The sequence below is a fragment of the Telopea speciosissima genome, chromosome 1 (assembly GCF_018873765.1).
Source record: "Telopea speciosissima isolate NSW1024214 ecotype Mountain lineage chromosome 1, Tspe_v1, whole genome shotgun sequence".
Taxonomy (NCBI): domain Eukaryota; kingdom Viridiplantae; phylum Streptophyta; class Magnoliopsida; order Proteales; family Proteaceae; genus Telopea; species Telopea speciosissima.
The window spans coordinates 39,038,226-39,064,233 of record NC_057916.1 but is presented as its reverse complement, the minus strand read 5'-3'; the positions used below and the strand labels follow the sequence as shown (position 1 = coordinate 39,064,233).

Genomic DNA, 26,008 nt, shown 5'->3' with positions numbered 1-26,008 from the left:
TAGTCTCTTGGATACAAACTATGTTAATCTTTAAAATTCATACTCTCTATTTTTACCACCAAATTGGCAAAAGCAAGAGAAAACAGCACCTAGATTTTGACCCTTAAATTTTGTGTTGGAATCGGTATAGAGCTGATTTGACTCGGAATGGCTGGCACCAATCCTAATTAATCTTGATCCTTACTTGCAGAATCGGAACGAGTAGGACTGAGTCTGGCCGTTTTCAGATAAGTCCGCCCAATTCCGAGATGACTCCACGAAGATTTGGACCTGTTAACGATTCATGTGCACTTGGGTTGCATGCAAGTGCGTAACACAGAGCCACACACCTTGAAGCGTGAGCTATGCTCAGTCTATTTTGTTTTGTCAAATGCGTCAACAGTATCACGCCCTCCCCGCTTTCCCCATCACCGTCAGGTATGAATTTTCTTTTTTCTGTTCTTGTTCTTCTCTAGAATTTGCAGTGATCTCGTTTCAGTTATTGCCTCGAGATAAAACAATTCTTTTTTAAAGAAAAAGAACTTATATGGTTACTTGACTGATCGGTAATGTCGAAATCCAAGAGAATCACTGCCGATTTTTGTTCATCCAATTGATAGGTAAACTTGCTTTACGCTGAACTTGCAAAAGGGATTAGGGAAATAAAATAGAAAAACGAAAAGGGTCTTTGAGGAGGCTTTGAATTGGGGTTGTAATTGGATGTTGTGATTATTTGATGATTATGTATTCAAAATGGAACCTTTTTATAATATCGGCTACAGTTGATTTAAGCAATCCCGTCGATCTCCTTAGGCCGTAAGAGAACTTGATTTAATTCGGTTGCTTTTGATCATTCATTTCGTTAGGTGGGCGGTTTCAATATAATCCAACACATTTGGGCTTGTTGGATTCACTGGATTATGGGATTCTTCCTTATTTGACTTCATTTTAGTTCTTTCACAATGGTTCAAATCTTTCCAGGACCGCATTCTGTTAAATTGTATCTTTGCCAAAATTTGCACATTTTGAAACACCGAGTACAATTTTATTTATTTTTTTCGCTTTGTTATGTAGTCCAAATTGTATGTTGGCGTCTTCGGCAATTCTTAGGAGACAACAGTTCCTGATAAGGTCCCTGGGAGGTTACAGCAATCAAACCCACGTTGAGAGAATGCAAGGGACAAAGGTTGTGGCTGGAACCAATTTAGAAGCTGATGCCGAGACTATATTAAGAACAATTACTCCAAAACTTGACCCAAATCGACACAAAGGCCAGGCAGGTCAGCTTCTTCTCCTACTTTGCCATTTTTTATTGTTGCCAGTTACTATCTTATACTCTTTCTTTGTTTGGGTAGAAACTAGCTTATACTTTTACTAGAGCTAAATCTGTTCGTTTATCCTTTTTTCAATTTGTGAGAGTTCATAGGATTTGCAGGTTTGCTGTTTATGTGGGAAATGTGTCTCCTATGACTATTACTACTATTACTATTTTGTACTTTTCATTGAATTATGGTATGGGAATCCTCACCTTGTTGATCAAGGATTTCCTGCTGAAGTTCATGGTGTACAAGCTAAGAAGACTTTATGCTTGTGCTTCCTACTTGTGGATCACCTATATAGGGTTTTGTATGGTTGTTGTTACAAGCATGGAAGAAGAACTCGACCAAAACCTATCGAAACCACCGAGTTAATTTGGTTTCGCAGGTTTCTGAGACGAGTTCAAGGGTGATTTTAAAAATTCCAGGGTTTCGACCAAAACTCGATGGTTTTGACATGTTTCGACATATTTCAACCATATTTCGGTAGTTTTGACCTGAATACCTATATAAGTGTCACTTATCCCCATCGAAACTTGAAAAAACCTGGCTGGAAACTAGGACAAACACTTATATATGCCATACATAAATGTTTTTATATTGGTATTTCATTTACTTAAGATATTATTCATAAATAAGCAAATACCCCCCTATTTGAATCCGATAAAAATAGTTAAAAAATCAAATTCCAAAAGGATAAAAAGTCAACCTCCCATTTCAAGAACAAAAATCGGATTTTCGGAAATAAGTGAAATTTTCAACTTTTTAATACTGGGGTTTTTCTCAAATCTAAAAACTTCATAAATCATAATATGATAAAACATTGTTAAAAACCAAAAGTGCGGTAAAATATTCATTTGTTTTGATGTTAAAAAAAATATTTTCATTAAGAGCGTTTTAAACAGTATTCACGCACACCAAATTAAGTTTGACCAAAATATAACACCTTCATTATAAATCAGACTTAAACAATCTTGGATTTGTTTGAAAGCTTTCAAACAAATCCAAGATTGCTTACATCTGATTTATATTGAAGGAGTTATGTTCCGGTCAAACCTTATTCGATACCTTATGTTCCGGTCAATCCTTATTCGATACCATGTCCAAGAACAATATACAGTATCAAACTTGGATCAAAACCATAATTATCATTTTTAGTGTTCTCTATGTGAAACTAATGCATGGATTTGGTTTAAAATGCCAAAAATAGGGCACAACAAGAATCAGGGCAAAAAAATCATTTTTGGGCCTCGAATCCAAGGTTCGAGTTAGCCTGGAGAAAGTCCTAGGTTTCGACCGAGATATGGTCGAAATCGAGACGAACTCGGTTTCTGGCTGGTCGAAACCTAGTCGAAACCTGAGTTTTAGACCCTTGGTTACAAGAATTAAAGTTTCAACTCACTCATGTATGATCCTCAATTTAATTATTAACATTATTCCCAGTGCCCCCCCCCCCCCCAACCTTTATGGAATGTGATGTCCCTAATGCCGAATATTTTCATGGTGAGCTACAAAATGTCAAAATGTTGTCTTGAATTAGGTTTAGCATGCAAACTCCTGAGGGCAAGGTTGGACCTGAACAATAGCAAGTTAACTAGAATACTCTTCTCATGCAGATGGCGAATACATATAACTGTTTAGATGTTCCTGGTAGCTTATACCAACAGGTCGGTTGCACTGAACCAGTGCACATAGTTAATTCCCACCCCCGAGTTTTTGAGAGAGGATTTGCAAAAAAATTGATTGAGATGGGATTGGGAAAACATTATTAAATGGGGAGATGCAGGTTTTGTGGGGACTTATTGCATGCAAGCATGCGTGCCTGTGCAAAAGAGATCCATAACTATACATAGGTTTAAGTGAATAAAAGGTCGATTGAAAAAAATAAGTTGGTATCAATGGGCATGTACTAAGTATAAGATAATAATATATTTGATATTCTTAAGTATGTTGTTGATTTTATCAGTCTTCCAGTTTCAACCTGCCATGCCAAGTAGATTGGCAGGTCAGTTTTCATAACATTGATAGAGGGCATTCTTGGTGCCTCTTCTCACATCTGAATGAAAAAGTGCTAAATTATGCCACATAAGAAGCAACATGCAATATGCTTATTTTGTTGTTCTTGTTACTCCATTCTGATTGTCTCACTCTTTTGTCTTCCATACAAATTTTAAGGAAAGAGCTTTTCTCTTTTCTAAACTATGCAAGTCCTTTTTGTAGTTGTTACTCAATTCTAATAGCCTCTCCTATCACTAACCCTACAAGGTCCCTGTTACGTTATTGAAATAAGCTATATGATTTTCTTTTTGTGGATCCATTAATCACTAAAAAGTTGTTCATCAGGGAAGATAGCTATCATTGGTGGGTGCCGTGAATATACAGGAGCTCCGTATTTTGCAGCTATATCAGCATTAAAAATTGTTAGTGTCCTCTTCTTTTGTTTTTCCATCATTTTCTTATCGAGTCTGGATATGGCTATTGTTTTGCATGTTATATATTCTATACATTGTTCACTTTCAACTGTTATGTGCCACCTAGGGTGCAGATTTATCCCATGTTTTCTGTACAAAAGATGCCGCTACAGTTATAAAAAGCTATAGTCCAGAGATAATTGTGCACCCTGTTTTAGAAGAATCTTACAATATAAGGTGATTTGGCACTTGTAATCCACTATCCCTTTTGATTATTCAGATTTGGTTTTTCTATTCAGTCTGATTTTCATGAAACAATATATTCAGGGAGGAACAGAAAAGATCTATCTGTGCTAAGGTTCTTGCTGAGGTTTCCAAGTGGATCGAGAGATTTGATTGCCTTGTTGTGGGTCCAGGCCTTGGAAGAGACCCTTTTCTTCTGGTATTTGCTTTTCTGGCTTCTTGTTACTTTATGTCGCCGCTTATTTTCTTTTTTTGTTGGAAAAAAAAAAAACTGGATTGGATACGGGTATGGGCCTAATACTGTGGTGTATTTCCTTTTGAGGGATGACTAGGAGCTGTTACCCATGTGCATAGTGGCGGCTGAAAGGGATTAAGCTTTTCCATTGTTTCCAATTCTTGTTTTTTCCTTCTCCTGATCTTCACTTTCGTTTCTATACTCTCAGTTTTAGCAAAAGATTCTTCTTTTTGTTTCAACTTTGTATTCCTAAATTTATTTTTACTTCCGCTATTTATATGTTACGTCTACACTTGTATACGTACAGGACTGTGTTAGTGAGATAATGAAGCATGCACGGCAATCAAAAATCCCTGTTGTTGTAGATGGGGTATGTCAATTCACTAGTTTACATTGGAGCATTTGAAAGCAAGATTCAAAGAAAAAAGACAGAAGCAATTTACGTAATCTGTTTCTGGGTGTCTTACATTCCTTTTATGATGGTACGTGTGCTTCACAGGATGGACTTTTTCTTGTCACTAATAATCTTGATCTGGTCAGTGGATACTGCTTAGCTGTCCTAACTCCAAATGTGAATGAGTATAAGCGCCTTGTTCAGAAAGTTTTAAATTGTGAAGTTAGTGATGAAGGCGCTACTGAGGAACTACTATCTTTGGCAAGCAGGTAACTATTTGTATGTTCTGCATCAGCAATAATTATATGTTAGTATTAGAGCACTAACCTGCTCATATACCAACTTGCTTACCTATATATTGGACATCCCATAAAATTTAGATTTATCACCTGGTAATTCTTTTCTTTTCTTTTTCCCTTCCCCCTCCCCCCTATTTTTTTTTTTTTGGGGGGGGGGGGGGGGAAGAAGAAGAGGGGTTTGAAAGGAAATGCATCATAGGTTAAATTAATAAGAAAGAACGGGATAACACAAGACCATAATCTTTACAAATTAAAACTGTCATATCCATATATACCTCTACTGAAATACTCAGGTAACTCATTTCAAGCCCTAATATAACAGAACTTAAATAAACTCACATGTCAACAGATCTGATGAATAGTTTGGCTTCTGAATGAGTTGTTGAGTATTGGTGATAAACCTGGTTTGAATCATCATGTGTTGGATCTTGTCTCATTATGATCTTAGATATATATGACGGCAGATGCTTAAATACTTTCCTAAACGTCCTCTCCTTGATGTGTGCATGTCTTCTGTGCTTGGAGACACTGTCATAAGTTGTACCATGGTCTCTCTATTCTAATATGTGATGTTTAGGAAATCAAGGGGTGATTCTGTATGTTTGTCCTCTCTCCTCTTTCTCTAGTATCTTTATTATTTACTATTTCCGCTTCTATTTCAAACCCAACCCCCCCCAAAAAAATCTACTTCTGTTGCAGTTTTAGTCGTATAAATTCAATTTCTTTGATATAAAACAATTTTTTTTCATTGTTTTTCAACACCAACTACTTGCTAAGAGAATATCTTCAGACCATCATCTATAGCTACTAGCTGTTACATACTAAAAAGAAGTTGAATATCCATCTGAGAATCATTATTTATCCCAACCACCAAGCTTGAAATCCATCTATAATCCCTCTTCAATCTATGCCTGATTCCTATGTCAAAACTTCATCCCCATTGTTGAGACTCAAATTTTCACTTGCAGAAATTTGAATCAGAAGCTGAAGCCCTCTATTACATCATTATCTAGCATTAAAACTGAAAATATTTCCCACCTAAACCCAAATCCTTTCACCTCCATCCAATTTCCTCTCAAAATGGCAGGGCTGTGACCTGGTGAAGTTTTGCTTCTGCACGGTCCCAGGAGGTGTGGAGGGTGAACAGGAATTGGTCCTAACCTTTGGGATTTTTTTTCAAGAAATGCCTCCCGCAAGTGTCTTGACACTGGCAGCCCAAGCTTTTTACTACAGCGCTAATTTTCATTAACACTTCATTTTTAAGATACTGCATCAATTCACTGTATTTTCGTTTAAGCTTCATGTAATAACATAGATGATCCCAGATAAATGGATATGCAACACTTGCCAAGAGATCTTGTTAAATTGTTATAGCATGTGATTACGACAATTCTGTATCTTGGTCAAAATAGTTTCAAAACAAACTGCACATTGACCATTCCGCATAGGTGGTGGTCCAAAGTCCAACATTTGGAATAAACAGTCCAAATGGTCAAAGTTGAAGACAACAGAAAGATAAAATAGTTTCACAAGAAATGGGCAAAAGTTTCTTTGGATTGCACACTTAGTTGCATCACATGGAAGGGTGATGTAGCAAATCCAACCACTGGACATCTAGGGGATGGTTTGGATTAGCCATGTGTCAAATTTGAATTCAAATTCAATCATATACCATCCATGTATTGGCATCTTAGTTTTAACTTTAAGCTGTTCATGTATTGGCATGCACCCTTTTGTAGTCTTGGACTTTCCAATGCTTTGTTTTTCCACTTGGCCAACTCTGTTTGGAATCTTTTTTGAAACTTGAAATGTGAGTTGGGGACATTGGGTTCTAACCTGTTCACAAAATTTCAGCTCCATCATGTGGCAGAAATTGGTGCAGTCCGGATACACCCTCTATGTGCTTTTACTCCATCTATATTCGGTCTAATGGTAATGAACTCACAAGTGAATCTAGGTCTGGGTTTTGAGTCTTGGCCCCAAAATGTGTCTAGATAAACTTTTCAGATATTTTCCATTAAAATTGTCCGCAGCCCAACACTGACTGAACTGTTCAAACAATTCAGTGGTTCGGAGGCCATGAACAGTTAACATGTTGTTTATGCCTAGTTTTTGAGTGTCAAAACAGCCTAGGTTACTAGATCTTTATATTTGTATTTGTGTTTGTGCGTGTGTAAACCATCTAATTGCTGCCAGTCAAGCTGGTAGCTGTACTCCATTCATTCTATGCTGAGTTATGCAAATGGTGTACATCATTTTCAAATTGTGTGATGAATGTGAATAGTATTCCATTTTGTTACTTCGGCTCCCTTAGCCTTCCTAAACGCAAGTGGTCATTGCTCTGCTTGGTCAGGATTGGTGGCACGACCATTCTAAGGAAGGGAAAGTCTGATCTCATCAGTGATGGCAAGACAGGTACAAAAATAAGGGAGTAAATCATTTTCTTTCAAAAAGATGTTCAACATTCTCTGCATTGGTTTTAATCTTCTGATAGTTTATGAAGCATTTGTGCAAATTTGACGGATAAGTAGGAATCCATAATAAAATAGACTAGTTGATGACAAAAAAGGTCATTGGGGGTAGTTACTAGTTATAGAAAACTTTGAGGACCATGTATAGTGACATTACCTGAAGAGGTGGGACTCACCATTTAAAGCATCATTGTAAATCTAACTCACCTAAATCGCTTTCATTGGATAACCATGAAAAGCATATAAGGCTGCCTCAGAGATATGAGAAGCAATTTAGGAGACTGTCAGATTGGCTTAAAAAAATAATAAAAATAAAACAAAGATTAAGAAAAAAAGGTTCACAGATTGGATGGTTTGGTTATCTGTTTGCGGCAATGGATTAAGAACATGTATAAGTTTTGGTTCTAATTTTGGATGATTGGTTATATGTAGATTAAGGAGATGTTCTATGTGTGATAGGATGTTTTGAGCGGTAGATCAAATCCTGTGTGCAAGCAGAATTTGTTTATTAAGCCAAAGAAGGTTTCTCCACAGGGACAGCTAAAAATCAGTTTAACTGTAGTTCCATACCTAGGACTGGAATTCAATTTAGTTTGTGATTTCAATGAATGCAGCTGATTGCCGTAATTTACTTCTACTGGACACATATTACTTCATGTTTAGCTTTTCTGTGCTCTATAAAATATGATCATCTTTTGATGTGCTGAAGCTCTGACTATCAATGGGTTTATACAGTCAATATGGTGAGCACATTTGGATCCCCTCGGCGGTGTGGTGGCCAGGGTGATATCCTTTCTGGAAGGTTCGTTACTATAAATAATGCTTTTAACGAATATCTAGTTTGTATTCCATATATTTCTCCAACTTACATGCTGCTTACACTTCAGGACATGACTTTTCTTGTTAACCAAGTATGTGAATCTTCTGAAAAATCAATAAATCACAAATTATTAAATGATTTGACATTTATCCTAATATTTAAATAGATAAATTTTGTTGGTTTTCTGTTCTTACGTTTACCCTGGATATGGCTGAAGTTGTTAAAATCTCTGGTAGACATGCCAACTCAATGAACTCCAAATGCAAATCCCTGTTAATATTCTATAACAATTAAGAACTAAGAGAAAAAAAAGAGAGTAAATATTAAGGAACCACTTTGATCCCTAGGGAACAGATAATATTCTATAATATTTATTAAATAAAATTATTTTGAGGAATTTCAATTCATATTGCTGTCTGTTTTATTTAACGGTAATATTGTGAACTCCTAATGGTTTGGGTTGTAAGTTATCCATTATGGCTCATCATGAGCCCCCTCCCTTGTGTTATTTATTTGTTGCATGTCTAGATTTAAGATATTGGAATCAAAAGTCAATTTGTCCTTGGGTCGATTGCTAGCTAGGTCTTTTGTGAATTGAGAACCCTTGGGCATGGTGCTTTGTTTTTGTCTTCAAGCTACACGTGATCATTGTGAGTGTGCTTTTGGAAAAAAATCATAGGACTTTGCAAGGCTCTTAGCTGTTCCTTGACATTTATTCCCGTAATTGAATCCTGGCATGTTGTCCCTTAAGATTCATGATTCTTATTACTCTTCTAACCAATTATGTTCTCTGATCTCCGTGCTTGGGAGCATCTTAAAAATGGCAGCTGCATCAAAAGTACTCGAGAATTTTAGTAACATTGTATCTGAAATTGCTGCATTGGTGTCAAAAGTGCTGTTGTTAAGAGTTGCAGACTGATTATTTCCAAACTGATGGCATCTCTTGTAAAACTTTAACCCTCTTGGAATCAGTGTTGCCGTATTTTCATCTTGGGCATGTCAACAAATGCCAGCTGCCAAGGAAGATTCAAGTGGCAGGTTATTTGGTTACTTACACATAAATGCTTGAACTTACATATTGGATCACTATCTTTTATGAATCTCATTCTGGTGATTTTTTTTTATTTTGATTCTTTTAAGTACACCAAATCCAATGGTTCTGGGTTGCATTGCTGCGTCGGCACTGTTGAGGAAAGCTGCATCAGTTGCCTTTGAGAACCAGAAAAGAGGAACTCTTACCACAGATATCATTGAGTGTTTAGGGAAGAGGTTTGTCACCTTGTTCCAGGACAATTGTATGATTGGAATGAAAATTGCTCTGCCTAATTTTTGCTTCCTTGCAGTTTGGAGGACATATGCCCTGCCATCTGATGATGTTGATGAACTGATTCTGTCATCCTGGTGTGGCACTAGTGATGAATTTCCAAGGGTATTGATCGCTGAGCTTGGATTCTCTTTTGTATCAAAGTTTTGTATTCCATGGTATTTTAATCTATGTCTTTCTATGTGAGAGATCCACAATTTCTCCTGGAAAAAATATATAATTTTGTGGGGACTGTCCTAAGTGGTTGGTACACGATGGGCAGAGAGTTTCTATGTACTTCGTAATTCATAAATGAGTAGATGTGCACACTTGAATCTAGGCAACATGGACTGCTGAGATCTGTGAAGGTCATATAATACCAATGAATTGGGCAATGCACTTATCTCATTGTCTAGTAGTCCACAGGCAACTTATTATCAGGCTCAAAACATTCCATAACCTGAGAAAACATAGATTCAGAGTCTGGGAAGAGAGAGAGACTACTGAAGAGAGCCATAACTATAAAAATTGCCCCTAAGAACAAGCGAATGATATTGTACAATGTACAGAGTGAGCAACTGGGGGAACCTGCTCAGGTTTCATGGCACTTATTTGAACCATGCGGATACATATGTTGCCATTCCCTATCGCTCCATCCGATTGATACCCAATCCTTCATGTGGTCCGAGAGAAATTTTGGGTCAAGAAATGAGACAAAAGGTCTCCAGAGAAACGACCTAAACATCAAAATCATTTGCTGGTGAATCATCGACACTAGCACAACCGCTTTTACTTCTTTGTTGCGCAAAGGAGGTGTAGACCTCCCATCATGATGTTGGTAAGTTGGTTACTGATAGGTCTCTGTATCAGAGAATTAGAAAGTAGACGAAGGAGAGAGAGGACGAAGGAGAAGAAGGAAAGAGATAGAAGAAGAAGACGAAGAAGAGACAGAGAATTGGGTGGAGATTGATAATTCACTATTCATGCACTCTTACATGGGGTACTCGCAGTCGCCCCTATTTAACCATCTACCCCAACTTGCTTATCCATCTAGCATATTGACCCATCTACCCCCACAAACTAACCAAATACCATAGGTTCTAACTATTTTCTGTTATACTAGATACAAGGTTTGCCACATCAGCCTATGATCGTATCAGTTACCTTCTCAGCACCCTTTAGACTTAGGAGAGTTGGCGTCTTGAAATAAAAAAATAAAAAGGGTATACCCAATGCATGAGATGGTAGCCTCTGCGGGGTGGAGCCCCCGTAACCTCTTGGTCACAATGGAGCAACCTTAACCGTTACACCAAAGCCCACCGCCCTCTAAATACCACTGCAAAAAACTCCTATCAGACTCCATTGAGACAAAGTCCCCTTCCGAACAATGAGAGTGTTCACCACACTAGGAGGAAAAATAGATACTGGTGAATCACAAATTTACGATCCCGATATATTTTAGTACCTGGAATATCGTGGTGTAGTCGGGTTCCAATAACACCAGAAACACTTGGGTCGTGTTCCATCCCCATCCACCATTGTAGGGCTAAATTAGATCGTTTTCCATCTAAGGGCGTCAAAATCAAGCCGAAATCGAATCGAACCATTTAAAATGAAACAATGAAACCGTTTAATAAATGGTTCGGTTATGGTTTCAAATTTGAGGTCATTTAGTTAAACGGTTTGAACCAAACCGATTAAACGAATAAACCGTTTAACAATTTTAAACGTACATAAATATACCAAAATAAAACGGAAACCGTTTATTGAACCGAACCATTTAAAATCGAAACCGTTGTAATAAATGATTCGGTTATGATTTCAAAATTGAAACCGTTTAATTGAAACCGAACCATTTAACACCTCTAGTTCCATTCCCATCCCCAGGCTGAGAACCCAAATTAGGAACAATAAAAGGAGTAGGGAAATCCGAAGCATGCAACCATGCCAAGAAGAGTTCAGATACCCCTCACATAAAAAGGTTAGAAAATTGCGGCAAACCCTCTCTACTAGGGACGCCAGTTTTATCTAGATCCCCCTTAGTGAAACCCATTTTAGTCTGGGCTGATTTTGGTCCAGGCTGAATCAGTTTATGGGTGAATCCGAAACCAAACCAATAAGGAAAGCTTCAGTTCGGTTTGGTTTTGAGTTCTTATAGGTTTCTCTAATCGGTTTGTTATCGAGTAGGTTTCAGTCCGGTTTTGGTCTGGTTTGACACATGTATGGATGCAAAATTATGGAAAAAATATGTTTTTTAATGAATTTTGAGCTAGTATCGAATTATATTGGTCTGATTCCAGTTTCGGGTTGTTGGTTTGGTTTCAGGGATGCAATACCCGGCCCAAAACCGATCCAATAAGAATTGGTTTGGTTTGGTTCAAGCTATATCAGTTCGTTACAGACAAATTTCACTGGTTTGGGCTAGTTTTGACGCTCCTACCGCTGGCTTGCCCAAACGTCCCAATAAATTAAACATAAAATCTTTGAAGAGACAATACTCTGGGATACCAAATAATTGAACGTACCCAAAGAGGCAACCTACCATGCTCTTTGTTTAAATAAGCACTAGTTGGAGACTGGAGCATCAACTGAAGAAGCTTATCTTCAAACCACCATGGAGAGGATAACGCCACCTCATCACGTTGTGGGAATGAGTAGAATTCCACAAAAAAGCCCCAATTATCAAAGCAAGAGGTATACCATGCCAAAGAGAAACCATCACAGCCCGTAAAGCATTCTTATGGGGCTTTGGATACCTCACAACATAAACCACGACCACTAGAGAATGAGGCAAAGATTTAGGAACACACTTACTCTACATTTTTGGAGCAGCAGATACCATACCTGCACTAGTAGGAGTCTTTGATACCTCAACATCATCAAGCGAAGATAACAAAGAATCAGACCATGTGATAAACCTTGACCAATGGCCTTTCTTTGCTGCGAGACCGGTTGAAAATGGACCATGGGAGTTTTTTGCCTTGCTCTCTCCGTAGAACGAGAGCCACCAGCTACGGGACCAGCACCTGAATGCTCACAATAAAAAACCAAAGTCAAACCCGAAACAGATGCTGATTTCGCACGCTCCATGGGTAACTCCAGAAGTACCAGCTGCAGCTAAAGAAAAACCTATAGAACAAGGACAAAGAGCAGAATACAGCAAAGGGAGAACACCAAGAAGTCACAAACACAGAACATCAAAAGAAGTAAACTAGGAAGGCAAGACATCAGAGAACATCCATGAACAATGGACAATCAAAAGAAGATTACAATTTCTCACTTCACCGTTCTGGTGACAACAAGATGCACCCAAAAAAAAAAAAAAATGGCTGGATTCAACAGAATAAGCAAACATATGACAGAAGTGTCACTTCTAATTATCATTTGCTATGAGCTGCTATGGGGAACCTTTATCCGATTATAAACTAATAGACATGGATAGAAATAGTAGACAGCCATCCCATTCCATAAGAAAATCTGTTATTCCTTAAATATAGATGCTTCACAAGAAGCAGATCTGTCACAAAGGAACCTAACAGTTAAGCAAACTGAAATATAGAAGGGAATTAATTATCTATAGTAAAAGGTAAACACAATAGACAAAAGCCAAATGCCATGTTCTCTTTCATCTATGCTTGTATTAGCCATTGGAGTCACATATGTACCCCAAAGCCAAGCAAATAAAAATATAGTTTGCTCACTCGCACTGTCCTCCAAACTATTCACTGACAGAGTATGGTAATCGACTTAAAAAGTGTTTTACTGTCCTCCCACTCTCAAGAATCCATGGGTGGTGGTTGCTGCTGTGGTGGTTGAGGCCACATCTGCTGAGACATGTAAGGACGAGGCTGTTGAGAATACATTGCCTGATCCACCATAGGCTTACCCATGATCATCCCTGGAGTTCCAATCTGTGGTGAATGTTGAGGTGCCATATAGTAATAAGGAAGAGGGTCTGTTGGACATCCAACAGGCAGGGTCCCCCCTCGAGGCATTGACGCAAGTACCTCATCTTTCAGATCCTCTCTGGGCACAATATCAACCAGAAAGTCAAAGATATCAGTCCTTGTGATCGCTGCTGCGATGTCATTCTTCTGGAGTGTCCGCCGCTTGTTCTCCTCTGTGTGATTCCACGAACGCAGTGTCAACTCCAAGATGAACATCTCACAGGCTCTGGCAAATATGACAGGTGCCTCAGCAGATATCATTCGTACATCCTCGTCTGCCTTCATGATCTTCTTGATCCTTGCCAGTGGTAGGCTATGGTTCTTGAAGTCAGTTGTCTGCTCAATTTCTCGGTACTGATCCGTCCAAAAAGACGAGAGTTGTTGCTGTAGTTGCTGTTGCTGCTGCTGGTGGATATGCTGATAAGCAAGTTGGTGTTGTGCAAGCTGAGCAGGGGAGGCCGTGAAACCTGCTGGCTGAGCGGGAGACTGTACAGATGCGGCAATTGATCCAGAGGGATTAGCCCCAAGCATTTGGTTACCTTGATATTGATTTGCACCATATGGCATTTGAGCTCCACCACCAACTACTCCCATGACATGGGGCTGTCCATGAGCTTGCTGATCCATTATAGACTGAGTAAGAAGAAATTCGATCTGGTTTTACAGCAAAAATGAAAAAAAAATGTAATGAGAAACTTATTTGTCATTATAAATTAGCACTCATAGAACTAAAAATTTAAAACAATACATCTGCATTTGTCTTGAAGGAAAGTATTTTACAGGAATTGCCTAAATGCAAAAGCTTGGTCTAAAAATCCAGACTAACTTACTTGAGTACACACAGTTTTGGAAAAACTATCAGCCCTTTTTTTTTCGGGTAGGTTAACAAATTTTATAAGAATGGAGAAAAGTAGGGAGTACAACAAATAATAATTTTCAAGGCGTTGCCTAGGTCATTTTTTATTGTTAAGTAATCGGATTTTTATAAGAGTATTCGGATTTTTTTTTCCGGATATCTCTAAACGAATACGGATGTCGATCGGATTCGGATTTGTGGTTATCCATTTACATCCCTAGCTCTTACTCCCTGACACTTCTCCCAGACACTCTCATCTTGGACCATATGGGCCACCTATTGAAGAAACCGTTCCACACTCCCTTATTGGTGTGGTATTGGAGATTCCTCCACACTGGTGGCGTTAGAAACCCTCTCCCTTCAATTGTCTGATGATTTGCCTAGGGAAGGTGGGAGGGGGGCTTGAGTGGTTAGAACATGGTATATGGGCACTTATCTGGCCATTTAGCTTTTGCGTAGTGCTTTTTCTCGCCCACTTGGTGGTGGTGTACTATTTGTAGTGTTGTCATAGACGCATAGTTGTCATGGCTCTAGGCGACTCGAGGCGTTGGAGGGGGTGTGGATGCAAGGCGACTGGATGCCTAGATGTTAAGAAATAATGATCTTGAGGGGTTTTGAAGATTAAATAGGTTCTAGAATATGAGGAAAAGAAAATCATGATCTAAGAGATATGGATTGAGAGTGAATTGTATTCGCTAGGGAGAGGAAGGTCCGGGTAACACAAGGCAGAGATGTAAACGGATGGTCAAAAATCCAAATTCGATCCATATCCGAATCCGTTTAGAGGTATCCGTATTTGGCCAAGGAATATCTGGGTCCGATCACATCCGATCCGTATCCGAGCCGAATCCGATCCGTTTACATCACTAGTAAGAGCCTAAGAGATTGTGCGAAGGATCCCCACCCTGATGGTGCAGGGATCTTTTCCTGCAATTGAATTAGCCGGTCTTTTCCTCCAAGAGAAAGAAAAGTTCCTACAAGTAAGCAAGAACCCTAGCTCTCTTAATAAGATGCAAGTAGCCAAGGAGCCCCATCCATGACAAGCTACCAGATAACTATCAACGGATCACCCTGATGCAATCAAGGTTTCCGAAACCTAAGATTAGATCGCTATGGGCTCACAAGTAACAAATAATTCAAATTGAATGAGTATTGGCAGATTCGTAAATATTCAGAACAGTGCAGTACCCTTTTGATAGAGACAAACAGAATATACATGTAAGAGTATTTAAAATTAAAGAGAAGGAGAAAACTACAGAGTAATTTCAGATTGGGGATAAAACAGAAACAATTTTGGAAAGAAGGGCAAAACTGTAATTTCATAACAGTTCAGGATTTTTCTGGACTCTCCGAATAATTCGGGGGTAAAACAGAAACAAACTTTACTAGAATCGATGCCAAGAACCCTAGAATCGATCTGGATTGGATTCTTCAGAATCGATGCCAAGAACCTTAGAATCGGCTTTCAGATCTGAAAACACACCCGATTCTAGGGTTTTGGGGCGTGAATTGGCCGTATCAGATCAGTCAGAATCGGGATCGGTCATGGCCAATTCCGATCCGATTCCCAATTCTTGCAACCATGCACTTCATATGATACCATCCCAACTGAGATTTTAGGGTTAAGTTCCTAAGCCTCAGCCCTCATGAATCCAATCAACCACCATGAGAATCAACAATCTAAATATCAAATAAATATTCTGGAAACAGAACCCTAAAACTTCACCGTAGATCTCACAACAGAGGACCTGGTTGGGGGCTGGAATCTAAGGGTTGAATCACCCTATGGAGGTGATCTAACCTCTGGAATACCAGATCGGATAGGCTAGTAATCAGGGAGTTTCAGCAAGTTTTCTTCAAACCAGCGGCAAAGCAAGTTGCAAATAATAACAATAGCAGAAAATAACAAGATAGTAAAGAAAGTATGTGGCGACAGAATAATGAGATTTTAAAAGAAGGAATTAACCTGTTGAAGAGAAACCAAGAAGGACGAGGAGGGAAGCATAGACATAGCACACACACAACTGCACAGCTGAGAGGTAAGCCTCGATTTCTTTCAGTATTCCAATCTAAATCTATCTCTGGGATCACATGGCTATTTAAATAAATAAAGGGTTTTTTCCAAATGCCCCCCTCAAATTGCCCATTTGTACAAATGCACCCTTGAAACTTTACTATTTCTTTGTTCCCCCCTACTTTCAAAACATTGTAACACTTTAGTCCAGTCCGTTAGTCTGGGACGTTAGATATTAGTTTTAGGCTAATGACCAAAATGCCCTTATGATAAAAATCCACCAAAATTAAAAAGTGAAGTAACCAAATTGCCCTCATCTTCCCCAAATCGTTTAGGGTTTGAAACTGAAAATCGAATAAAATTCCTTGAAACTGAAAAATGAAAAAAATTCCAACCAGCAACCCAGCATCAACATCTAAACCCTCTGTGACCATGTGGAATCATGGTTATGAAAGTTGATCCTTGAATGGCTACACCGATCTGCACATAACCTTCCAAGTTCCAATCGACCATCTTGTTAAATACAGTGAGGTGAGAGACCTTCCTCCAGCCGATCTCCTTTGTTTCCATTTTAGTGCACTGTTATTAAGCCATTATCTGAGAGTGATTCGAGACCCTGTTAGTGCTGTTAAAGCTACTGTTAGGATGCTTGAAGGATCACCCATCGAGTTCCTGAGGAGATAAGATTTTGGAGATCAAGTTTTCGTCCCTGCGGCTCACTGTTCTGGGAGAGTTCTGCAGAAACTACAAGGGCCTACAACTTCAGATCAGGCCATCCACTTCTGCCCATATTTCAGTCTCACAATCAAGACTCCAAATCACATGGGAATTCAGGAACCGGTCAGAGATTCCTTCCTCTTTCAAATCCAATCCAGTAGCAGATCCAAGGACCAAGATTTAAAGCAGAGAAATTCTGCAAGTGAGATCTGACGGTAAGGGAAAAAACCAGTTTTGAATCTTGCTATGGAACTCACAGCAGGGGGTTATATGGATGTAAGATTAAGAGGTTAAGTCGCCTAGGGTAGAGGTCCTTACACCCACGATATCAAAGAGAAAGAAGAGGAGGTGAGGGAGATTAAAAAAAAGGGCTAAACCTTAAAACCCCAGGAATTTTATTTGATTTTCAATTTCAAACCCTAAACGATTTGGGGCAGATGAGGGCAATTTGGTCACTTCACTCTTTAATTTTGGTGGATTTTTATCAAAAGGGCATTTTGGTCATTAGATTCCCTGAAACTTACGTCTTAACGTCCTAGACTAACGGACTGGACTAAGTGTCACAATGTTTTGAAAGTAGGGGGGCATGTAGAAATAGTAAAGTTTCAAGGGTGCATTTGTACAAATGGGCAATTTGAGGGGGGCATTTGGGAAAAACCCATAAATAAATAAAACTCCTAGTTCACTATTTAAAATAGGAAACTGAAATCAAGTAGGAAACTACTTCAGAAAAGAAACTGAATAACCTTGTGTATCTACTTCCCTAAAATAAAAATATTGCCCACTAACAATTTATTCCCAAATCCCTACATCTGCTATCGCGTAACTACACCACTCCCTCTATCAATACTTGGGTCCATTGATGCGCTAATGCCAACTCCATACCCGGAGAAAAGCCAGACTAAAACAGTCTCCTCAAGTACAGCTAAGAGGAGTCGAATATCCAACATTCATTATCTAATAGAGCAGATTTAAATTTTGTAACTGCTTCCCATTTATGCAGCACTGGTTCATGACCAAGGCATAGTTGGCATCCAGGCAGAAATCCATGGGTAAAGTGGTAGGGTGCCTTATTGGAGTCAAGAAAGGCAGCCGCCTTGGTCACCTAAGTGCGCCTTAGACACCTTATCTCGCCATGTGGTCAAGGTGATTGCCTTTTCTATGTCAGCTTTCTTTTTCTTTTTACTTTTTTTTATATAATTGCTTTTTATTCTAATTATTTGCTTGTCAGTGGCTGGTGTATAATAACTCTTTGCACTGAGATGCATGGGATCAAAGTTATAAATTCCCTTTCTAAACCCACGAAACCAAACCCTCAACTCTTGCATGCGTGTTTGCGAGAATCCTCAACCAACGGGAGCGGTACTTTCTCCCTCTATTCCGGCTCCAACAACCTTCCTCAGGCGAGTCTTCCTCTGGTTATTCCGGCTCCAGGCAGGTAAGTATATAGTATAATATTGTTGTCCACTTGTTCTTCTTCTTGCTTTCCTTCTATGTTTTTCAACTTTTTTTTCTTCTTGCCTTCCTTCCCTACATCCTTAGCAAGTGAGTGAAACATCACATTGGATGCAATAGCAGGTTCAACACTGTTCCATAACCATATCTTGATAATAGAATATTCATGCATCCAACCATCATGAGTTGTGATTGTGGCAGGATCCTTAGGATCACGATCAGGAGGATCATCTGTAATGTATTTGAGTTTTCCCTTGGCATGAATATAAGCTTGCGCTGCCTAGGCCCATAATAGATAATTTGAAACTCTGGAGAGTTTAATAGGAGTAATCTGAAAGTAATCTGAACTTGGACATTGTCCGTTGGTGGTTTAGGATCAGCCATAGGTAGTAGCAACAGAAATATGTCAATCGACTCTTAGAGCCAGATTAGGGTTTGAAATAACCCAAAATAGCAATAGTATACTCGGCAGTAGCAATGTTAGGTTTTAATAAACCTAAAACCAGCAGTAGCATTATTGGCAGAGACAATATTAGGGTTAAAGAACCCTAAATAGCAGTAGTAATAACCAGAACAGCAGTAGCAGTATTAGGGTTTATGAACCCAAATTAGTAGTAATAACTAATAATACAACCAGCAGTGAGGAATATTAATTCCAGGGATTTTCCAACCCAAAAAACTAGTAAAAATAGACAGCTGATTGTTGTTATGGGAAAAAAAAGAGGGGAAAACAGAACCCAATCTCTCACCAGAATATTTGGACTGAGTGGAGAAACAAAACCCTGATGAGGGTTCTGTAGAAGTAAGCACAGAAATACCTTGTAAAAGGCCTTCAATCTTCAACAATGATCCACTGACTGGATTTGAAATAGGTATGTGAGTATGTCAAATAGTCTTTAAGAAGAACCGCAACTTGAAAGAATAATCTCCAATCGATCTTGTATCTCAAGTAAGTAGTAGAACCCTACTTTTCAATTGAAAACTCCATCTAGGGTTTACTGTGTAGTCATATGCAGCATAGGGTGCTGCACCCCTTTAAGAAGAGCCCGAAAAGACCTTCAAACCGGAATCGCAAAGTAACAACCAATTAATGGTCGTGCTCTGATACCATGTAACAGAGAGCACTACTAGAACACCAGAACCGAGAGAAGAAGTGGGAGAAGATAGGAGAGCTGTCAAGGAGGATCAAACTTGACAGTCTCCCTCACAAAGCCTTTATTTATATGAAATTAGATTACTACCAAAAGGGGATTTCTTAATCATATTAGGAATCCTAGTTAAAATAGAAAAATAGAAACTAATCCTATTAGCAATCCTAGTTACAACAGGAAAATAGAAACTAGGACTAGGTAATCCCAATTATAAATCACAAATAGAAGAGACACAAGAGGGAATCTAGATCAGAATAATGGAATATTCTAATCGAGAGATTACCCTTCTTTCTATGTGCTCAATATACTTCGACAATCTCTATTTCCCTTCTCCTTTTTATCCTCCTTATGCTTCAGATAATTCCTTTTGATATACCCTCCTCGGAATAATAATAGGTTATTTTGCAACCTTTCGACTTGGAGGGACCCTAGTACTTGTCAAACTCCTCCAATCTCATTTAATCTGCCTCTACCTTGCCCACCAACTGTAACCAAGGCACTACCCTCCTCTGACACCCCCTCATCGTTATTTTTTTGTCGTGCCTCATTCATCAACAAAGCAGCAATAACCTCGTCAAGTTTAAGAGTATCCTCATCAAACAGTAGTGTAGTCGTAATATGATCAAATGAAGGAGGTAGTGAAGCCAACAGAATTGTCTTGTCCTCTTCGATCTTAATATCTAGAGCTGACAATTCTGTCAATATCCTATTGAACTCATCCAAGTATACCTCAAATTTCGCTCCCTCTGACAATCGAAAGCCATATAACTGTTTCTTAAAAAACAAATCGATCTGTCAACGATCTGGACTTGTACTTACTCTCCAATTTTGCCCAAACTACCTCCGTATCCGCTAACTTGACGACCTCACGAAGAGTGTTATCTGCAAGATACAATTGGATCATGTTGTTTACTAGATCCCTAAAGTATTGCCACTCATCTTCCTTCATCTTCTCCTACTTTTCTGATTTTTTTTCCTGAGAGCTTTGACTGTCCCCTCCTACATAAGAATATTCTTCACACATAGTTAGCACAAGGTGAAGTCATTATGGCCATTAAAGCGTTCTATGGAGAAAGCTAGAACCCTTCACCACCATCTGATTTACCTAATTTGTGACCTTTGTGCCCGCCATCAACCTCAACAAATTTGATTACCGTCGATCTTAGCACGAGCCTGCATGATCTATACCAATGGAGTGGAATCTGCTTGATCCATCCCTTCTACTGAGTCCGGAATGTCGAAAAACCTTAAGGATACCAAACCTTCGTACGACACCCTTTGTAAGAATTCAGATTATTTGCACAGAACTCAGACCCATACAATTGGCTCATTCTTTTTGTTTTAATTCCTCTGTGGGTTATACTAACCTACTCAAATACTTTACTTTTGACTTTTTTCAATGAGTTACTTCTTTTTTATTTCACTCTCACCAAAGGCCTTCACAAATGGAAGAGTAGTACTCTCTGACCCAACAATGGATTAGAGGGGTGACACTTCACCGTTACAAACAAACAGCACACCTTCTTCCAGAATTCCAATTCCTCCCTTAAACCAAGTACCTTGACAGAACATCACTTTGCTTCTCTTCCACAGACAAATTCGTTTTGTTTGAGTTGAATCAAACAAAGAAGAAAAAACCAACAAACATTCTACTAACGATGGGGGGGGGGGGGGGGGGAGGAGAAAAACCATCCCACGACCCTCTGCTTACGTAATGTTTTCTTTTCTTCCGTATAGAATGGGAATCAAAATTGTATCCAAGAATGCACCTTCTTCTGTTTTTCTTGCGCGTGATCCTTTCCTTAGATCTTTGCGCACACCTTGCAACGATCTACCGAACCTCTCTCTGATACCATTTGTTGGGGATGAATGCACAACCACAAGGAAGAAACCAAGCAAACAATCATACACAACACGAGGAATTTAACATGGTTTGGCACGAATGCCTACATCCACCCAAGAGAATCAAAGATTATTCATTAAGCCAAAAAAAACTCTCTACACACTCTCTACATCACAAAGTGATCTCCCTTTGCTTGTATCCATGGGACTAAATATTGATGCAAGTTTCGGCTGAGATCATAGTTGTCAAGGTGTCGCTTAGGCATCCAAGCGAATTTTTTGGGGCTAAGCACCTGTCGCCTTAGTGGTATCAAACACCTTATCCGGTTTGGCCCTTATTTATGCCAAATATCATTTAAGTTTATTTCATTTACTTAAGATATTATTAATAAATAACCAAATACCCCCTATTTAAATCCAATAAAAATAGTTAACAACTCAAATTCCAAAGGGATAAAAAGTCAGCTTCCCAATTTAAGAACAAAAACTGGATTTTCGACGGTAGGTGAAATTTTCAACTTTCTAATGCTGGGATTTTTCTCAAATCTAAAAGTTCCATAAATCTTAATATAGTAAAAAATTACTAAAATAAAAAAAAGGTAAAATATTCATTTGTTTTGATATCTAAAAAAAATATTTCATGCAAAGCGATTTTGACAGCATTTGGACAAACCAAATAAGGTTTTATCATAACATAACTCCTTTAATATAAATCAGATTTAAACAACCTTGGATTTGTTGGAAAGCTGGTTTTGTGCTCTATCTAATACAAAAAGTCTAATGTAAAAATAAAAACATTTAACCAATCAAACTTCTCAAAGAACAAGAACATTTCTCTGAATTGAGAGCAGTTTAATTACTGATAGATAAGATCATATTTTCTAAGAACAATATAAAACAAATGTGAGACTCAGGATACCAGGACAATGACCAATTCCAAGAACATTATAAACCAAAAGTATGTTTTGATTGTTTCAAACTTCCAATGGCTTGCTTTTTCAATTTTGTTGTTTTCTAGTTCTATGTTGATTTTTGATGACTTGATGTGGCTTAATATTGATATTTGATGACATGATGCGATTTAATGTTGATTTTTTATGATATAATGTATATATTGTAGCATACTAAATAAGGGAAAATAAAAAATAACACTTGAACGCCTTAGTCGCCTAGGCAACGTCTTGTCGCCTAAGCGCTTAAGCACCACCCCTCCACCACATTGGGTCGCTTTGCCAACTATGGCTTAGCTATGTTGGCTTCGACAGGTACCGAGACAATACCTAAGGTCGATACTAGATTGTACCAGATTTCAACAAGTTTCAACTGAAACTGGTTGAACCAAACCAATTAAATCCCTGGTCTACATCGAAACCTGTTTTATTTCGACATGTTTCGATTGAAAGCTACTGGCTTCGCATGTTTCTACTCCTAGAGTGAAGATTTTGCCCAGAACTTCGATTTTTTGCCCAAATCACTTCATTGATCACCAGTTTTTATGCATTTTCATACATATTTAACACTTCCACAGCATATATTTGTGTCAATGAAGCTAGAAGGTAACATTTTTTTCCCCAAATCTAATTTTTGGAAGGATCAGTATGTAGACATGGTAGTTGTGTTTCACTATATGTTAGAATGGCCAAATCTATGACTTCACTGAGTCGGATTATTTTTCAGGTTGATGAATTATTTATTGAGTTTTTTTTTTTTTTTTTAAATGATTTTCCTGCAAAAAAATTTGAAAAAATAGGAGTAATATGTGATGGACAGACTTCAAACTAATATATGTCAAGACACCATTGGCCAATCTGACTGGATAGTCAGAATTTTTTTAAAAAAAATTCTGGATTTTTCAAAATTAATTGATGAAATTCAAAATTTTTATTAACAATAAATAATAATATTATTCTGTTTTGGTTTGAAGATTCAAGAAAATTAATCAAAGGGGCTTCGAGAGTGTAGGTTTAGACCTGAGGAGGAGGCAGCTGGGATGGGCATGGATGTATCGAACTTGTCTGACACACTGGAAGCCATGAGTTTGGGTGAGAGTAGAGGATTTGGGAACTGGCGTGCACAATCCTTCACAGGACAAAGCCCGAGTCCAGCACATCATGTTGATAGTGGCTTCGAGAGTGTCGGTTTAGCACATCATGTTGATAGTGGCTTCAAGAGCATTGGTTTGGAATTTGGAGGGTATGGTGGCTATGAGGTTAGATACAGTGGATCTTCTAGTTCATTCCCCACCACTGAGTTTGGGGGTGGATCAGGTGGTGGGTCATCTTTCGTTGACAACATCTAGTATCCGATCCAACAATATTTGCCGATCCACCTAGTTTCAATCTCATTGAGCCATTCCCTAGGTTGGGATACCTCTGATATGTTGATGATGGGACTTATAGGTGAGCAATCATGGACTATTAGAACAATTTGACCCAAAACATGTCATGGGATACATATGGGGTGCATTCCAAGGAGCGACTACGATTTAATCAATCATACACAGCTCGTGGAATGGACCCACCAAGAAACTATAAGTGGAATTGAGTGGCGAGTGTTGTATGCTTCTTTTTCCATTCTAATATATGTTTTGATTATTTTAATAGATTTACAGTTGTAGTAGCAATGTAGTCCTAGATAGGTAGGAGACCTACTAGGAGCCAGATAACAGAATAAATAGCAAAAAGGGGCTGCTGGTTCACATGGACAGCCTAGGTTTTAGGTTAATTCTAGGGTTTAGGATGGGAATTTGGGAATGGGTCTTATATGGTTTTAATATGCAGGTTTAGGGGACTATTATGATATTAAAAAAAAAGGATTTGGTTCAGTTTAAAATTCCTGCAGAATTAAGGTTAGGGTTAGGGTTTCGGGTTTTTAGAAATTAAGGAAATCACTAAAGCTAGGGTTTAGATGGATGGATAGGGCTGGGCTTAAAATCGAGTTTAGGGGACTATGAGGGGGGCTGTGGTCAAAGTTTGGATGGTTTTTGATGGGTAAACAGATCTGGACAGAACTGAGATCCTCCTAGGGTTTATGAAAATAAAACAGAAAAATAAAAGGGGATCGAATGGGGAAGGGAAGGAAAGATAAAAAAAGAAAATTAAAATTCAAACTCACACTGGAATCCACCGGCAGTAGCTTGAATATTTGAAGGATGAAACCACCTTCGAAGAGAGATCCTCCCAGCCGTCACGGCGTAAAGAGTCGCAGGAATCCACCCACCCTTCCACCTTGAAGTCCACAAGGATGCACACTCACACAGGGGAGCAAGGAACAGCAGCAATGGCAGCCACGAAATCTGTTTTTTTAAATTCAAATAATCTGTGGGGGAGCCCTCCACGATCTACTTTATTTATAATAAAGGCCTAAGCCAAAATCCTAGTACAACTTAATGTCATTTCCTTCTAAAATCGTGGAAGGGAGAGTTCTAATCTAACTTAATTAAATTAAAACAGTAAATGTCCTAACTACCCCTACTAACTTAAAATAAAAGAATCTAACTTAAAAACAACTAATTTAAAGTAGATTCCATATTAACCAATAGGATATAAGAACCTATTAACCAATAGGAACACTTCACTTAAATTAGACCCATTGAACCAATTTGGATGCAACCAATTCTAAACCGGTTCAATCTAAAAATAAGAAAATAAACTATGAAAAATAATAAATCCTAATCTATGGCTCCCTATTCAAACCCTAAGTTCAGGGCCTCTTCTTCTTCTTCTTCCTTCTTGGAGCTGCATCAACTCTCCCCGTCTTGAAATCATTCATCTCCGATGAATGGCTGGAGATCACTGAATGGTCTTCCAAATCAGGAGCAAGTTTCTTCAGATTATCTTCAACGGATGGTTCAAGCTTGTATGCGGACAGCAGCTCTTTGACGGATGAAGAAGGCTGGAATGCTGGCTGGGCAGCAGCCTCTTGAAGTACCATATGACCACCTCGTGAATCATCATCATCAAAATAATCAACATCATCATCAGGAGGGAGTGCATGAATGTGAATGCCGACTTGGTCTTCATCTTCACCTTGAACTTCTTCTTTTTCAGCCACGTTGAGAGACTTCTTCTTGTGTGGGCAGTCCCTAGCAATGTGTCCCTTGTCTTGACAGTAATAACAAGTGAAGGGGTCATTTCGGCCCATAGGAGCCTTGCCCTTATCATCCACACGTGGGGGAACAGCAGCGCGAGAGATGTTGCCTATGGAGGAACCTTGTTTTGAGGTGCTATTGTTGATGTAGGCCGGCTTGGAGGTAGACCCCGGCTGTTTACTTGAAGCTAATAACTCCTCTGCTTTCAAGGCCTTCTCGAAACAATCTCGAATGTCTGCAACGTCAACTACCCCAATTGTCCTGTTGATCTCACTTGACAGACCCAACCTGAACCTGGAAAACATTTGGATGCCCTCCTCCCTAATGCCAGTGCGAGAAGAAAGAGCATCGAATTGCCTCATGTACTCAGTTACAGTCATGGTTCCTTGGTGGAGGGAGTTGAATTTATCTTGCGACTGAGACCTGAAGTACCTTGGTAAGTATTGCTTGCTCAGGTCATATTTC

General features: G+C 38.7%; 2 protein-coding genes across 2 annotated transcripts; one reads left to right on the top strand and one right to left on the bottom strand.

Moving 5' to 3' along the window:
• Positions 1–288: 288 nt before the first annotated feature.
• LOC122668674 (ATP-dependent (S)-NAD(P)H-hydrate dehydratase) lies at positions 289–9,684 on the top strand. Its single transcript, XM_043865212.1, has 12 exons — positions 289–417; positions 1,054–1,259; positions 3,639–3,715; positions 3,834–3,943; positions 4,034–4,148; positions 4,492–4,554; positions 4,684–4,847; positions 7,231–7,292; positions 8,084–8,150; positions 9,141–9,206; positions 9,309–9,437; positions 9,512–9,684. Exons 1-12 carry the CDS (start codon positions 371–373, stop codon positions 9,537–9,539), a joined length of 1,134 nt encoding a protein of 377 aa, XP_043721147.1. The 5' UTR covers positions 289–370; the 3' UTR covers positions 9,540–9,684.
• Positions 9,685–12,934: 3,250 nt separating this feature from the next.
• Positions 12,935–14,045, bottom strand: LOC122668682 (nuclear transcription factor Y subunit C-3). The gene has a single exon (XM_043865221.1). The coding sequence runs from the start codon at positions 14,043–14,045 to the stop codon at positions 13,248–13,250; it is 798 nt and encodes a 265-aa protein (XP_043721156.1). The 3' UTR covers positions 12,935–13,247.
• Between the last annotated feature and the right edge of the window lie 11,963 nt (positions 14,046–26,008).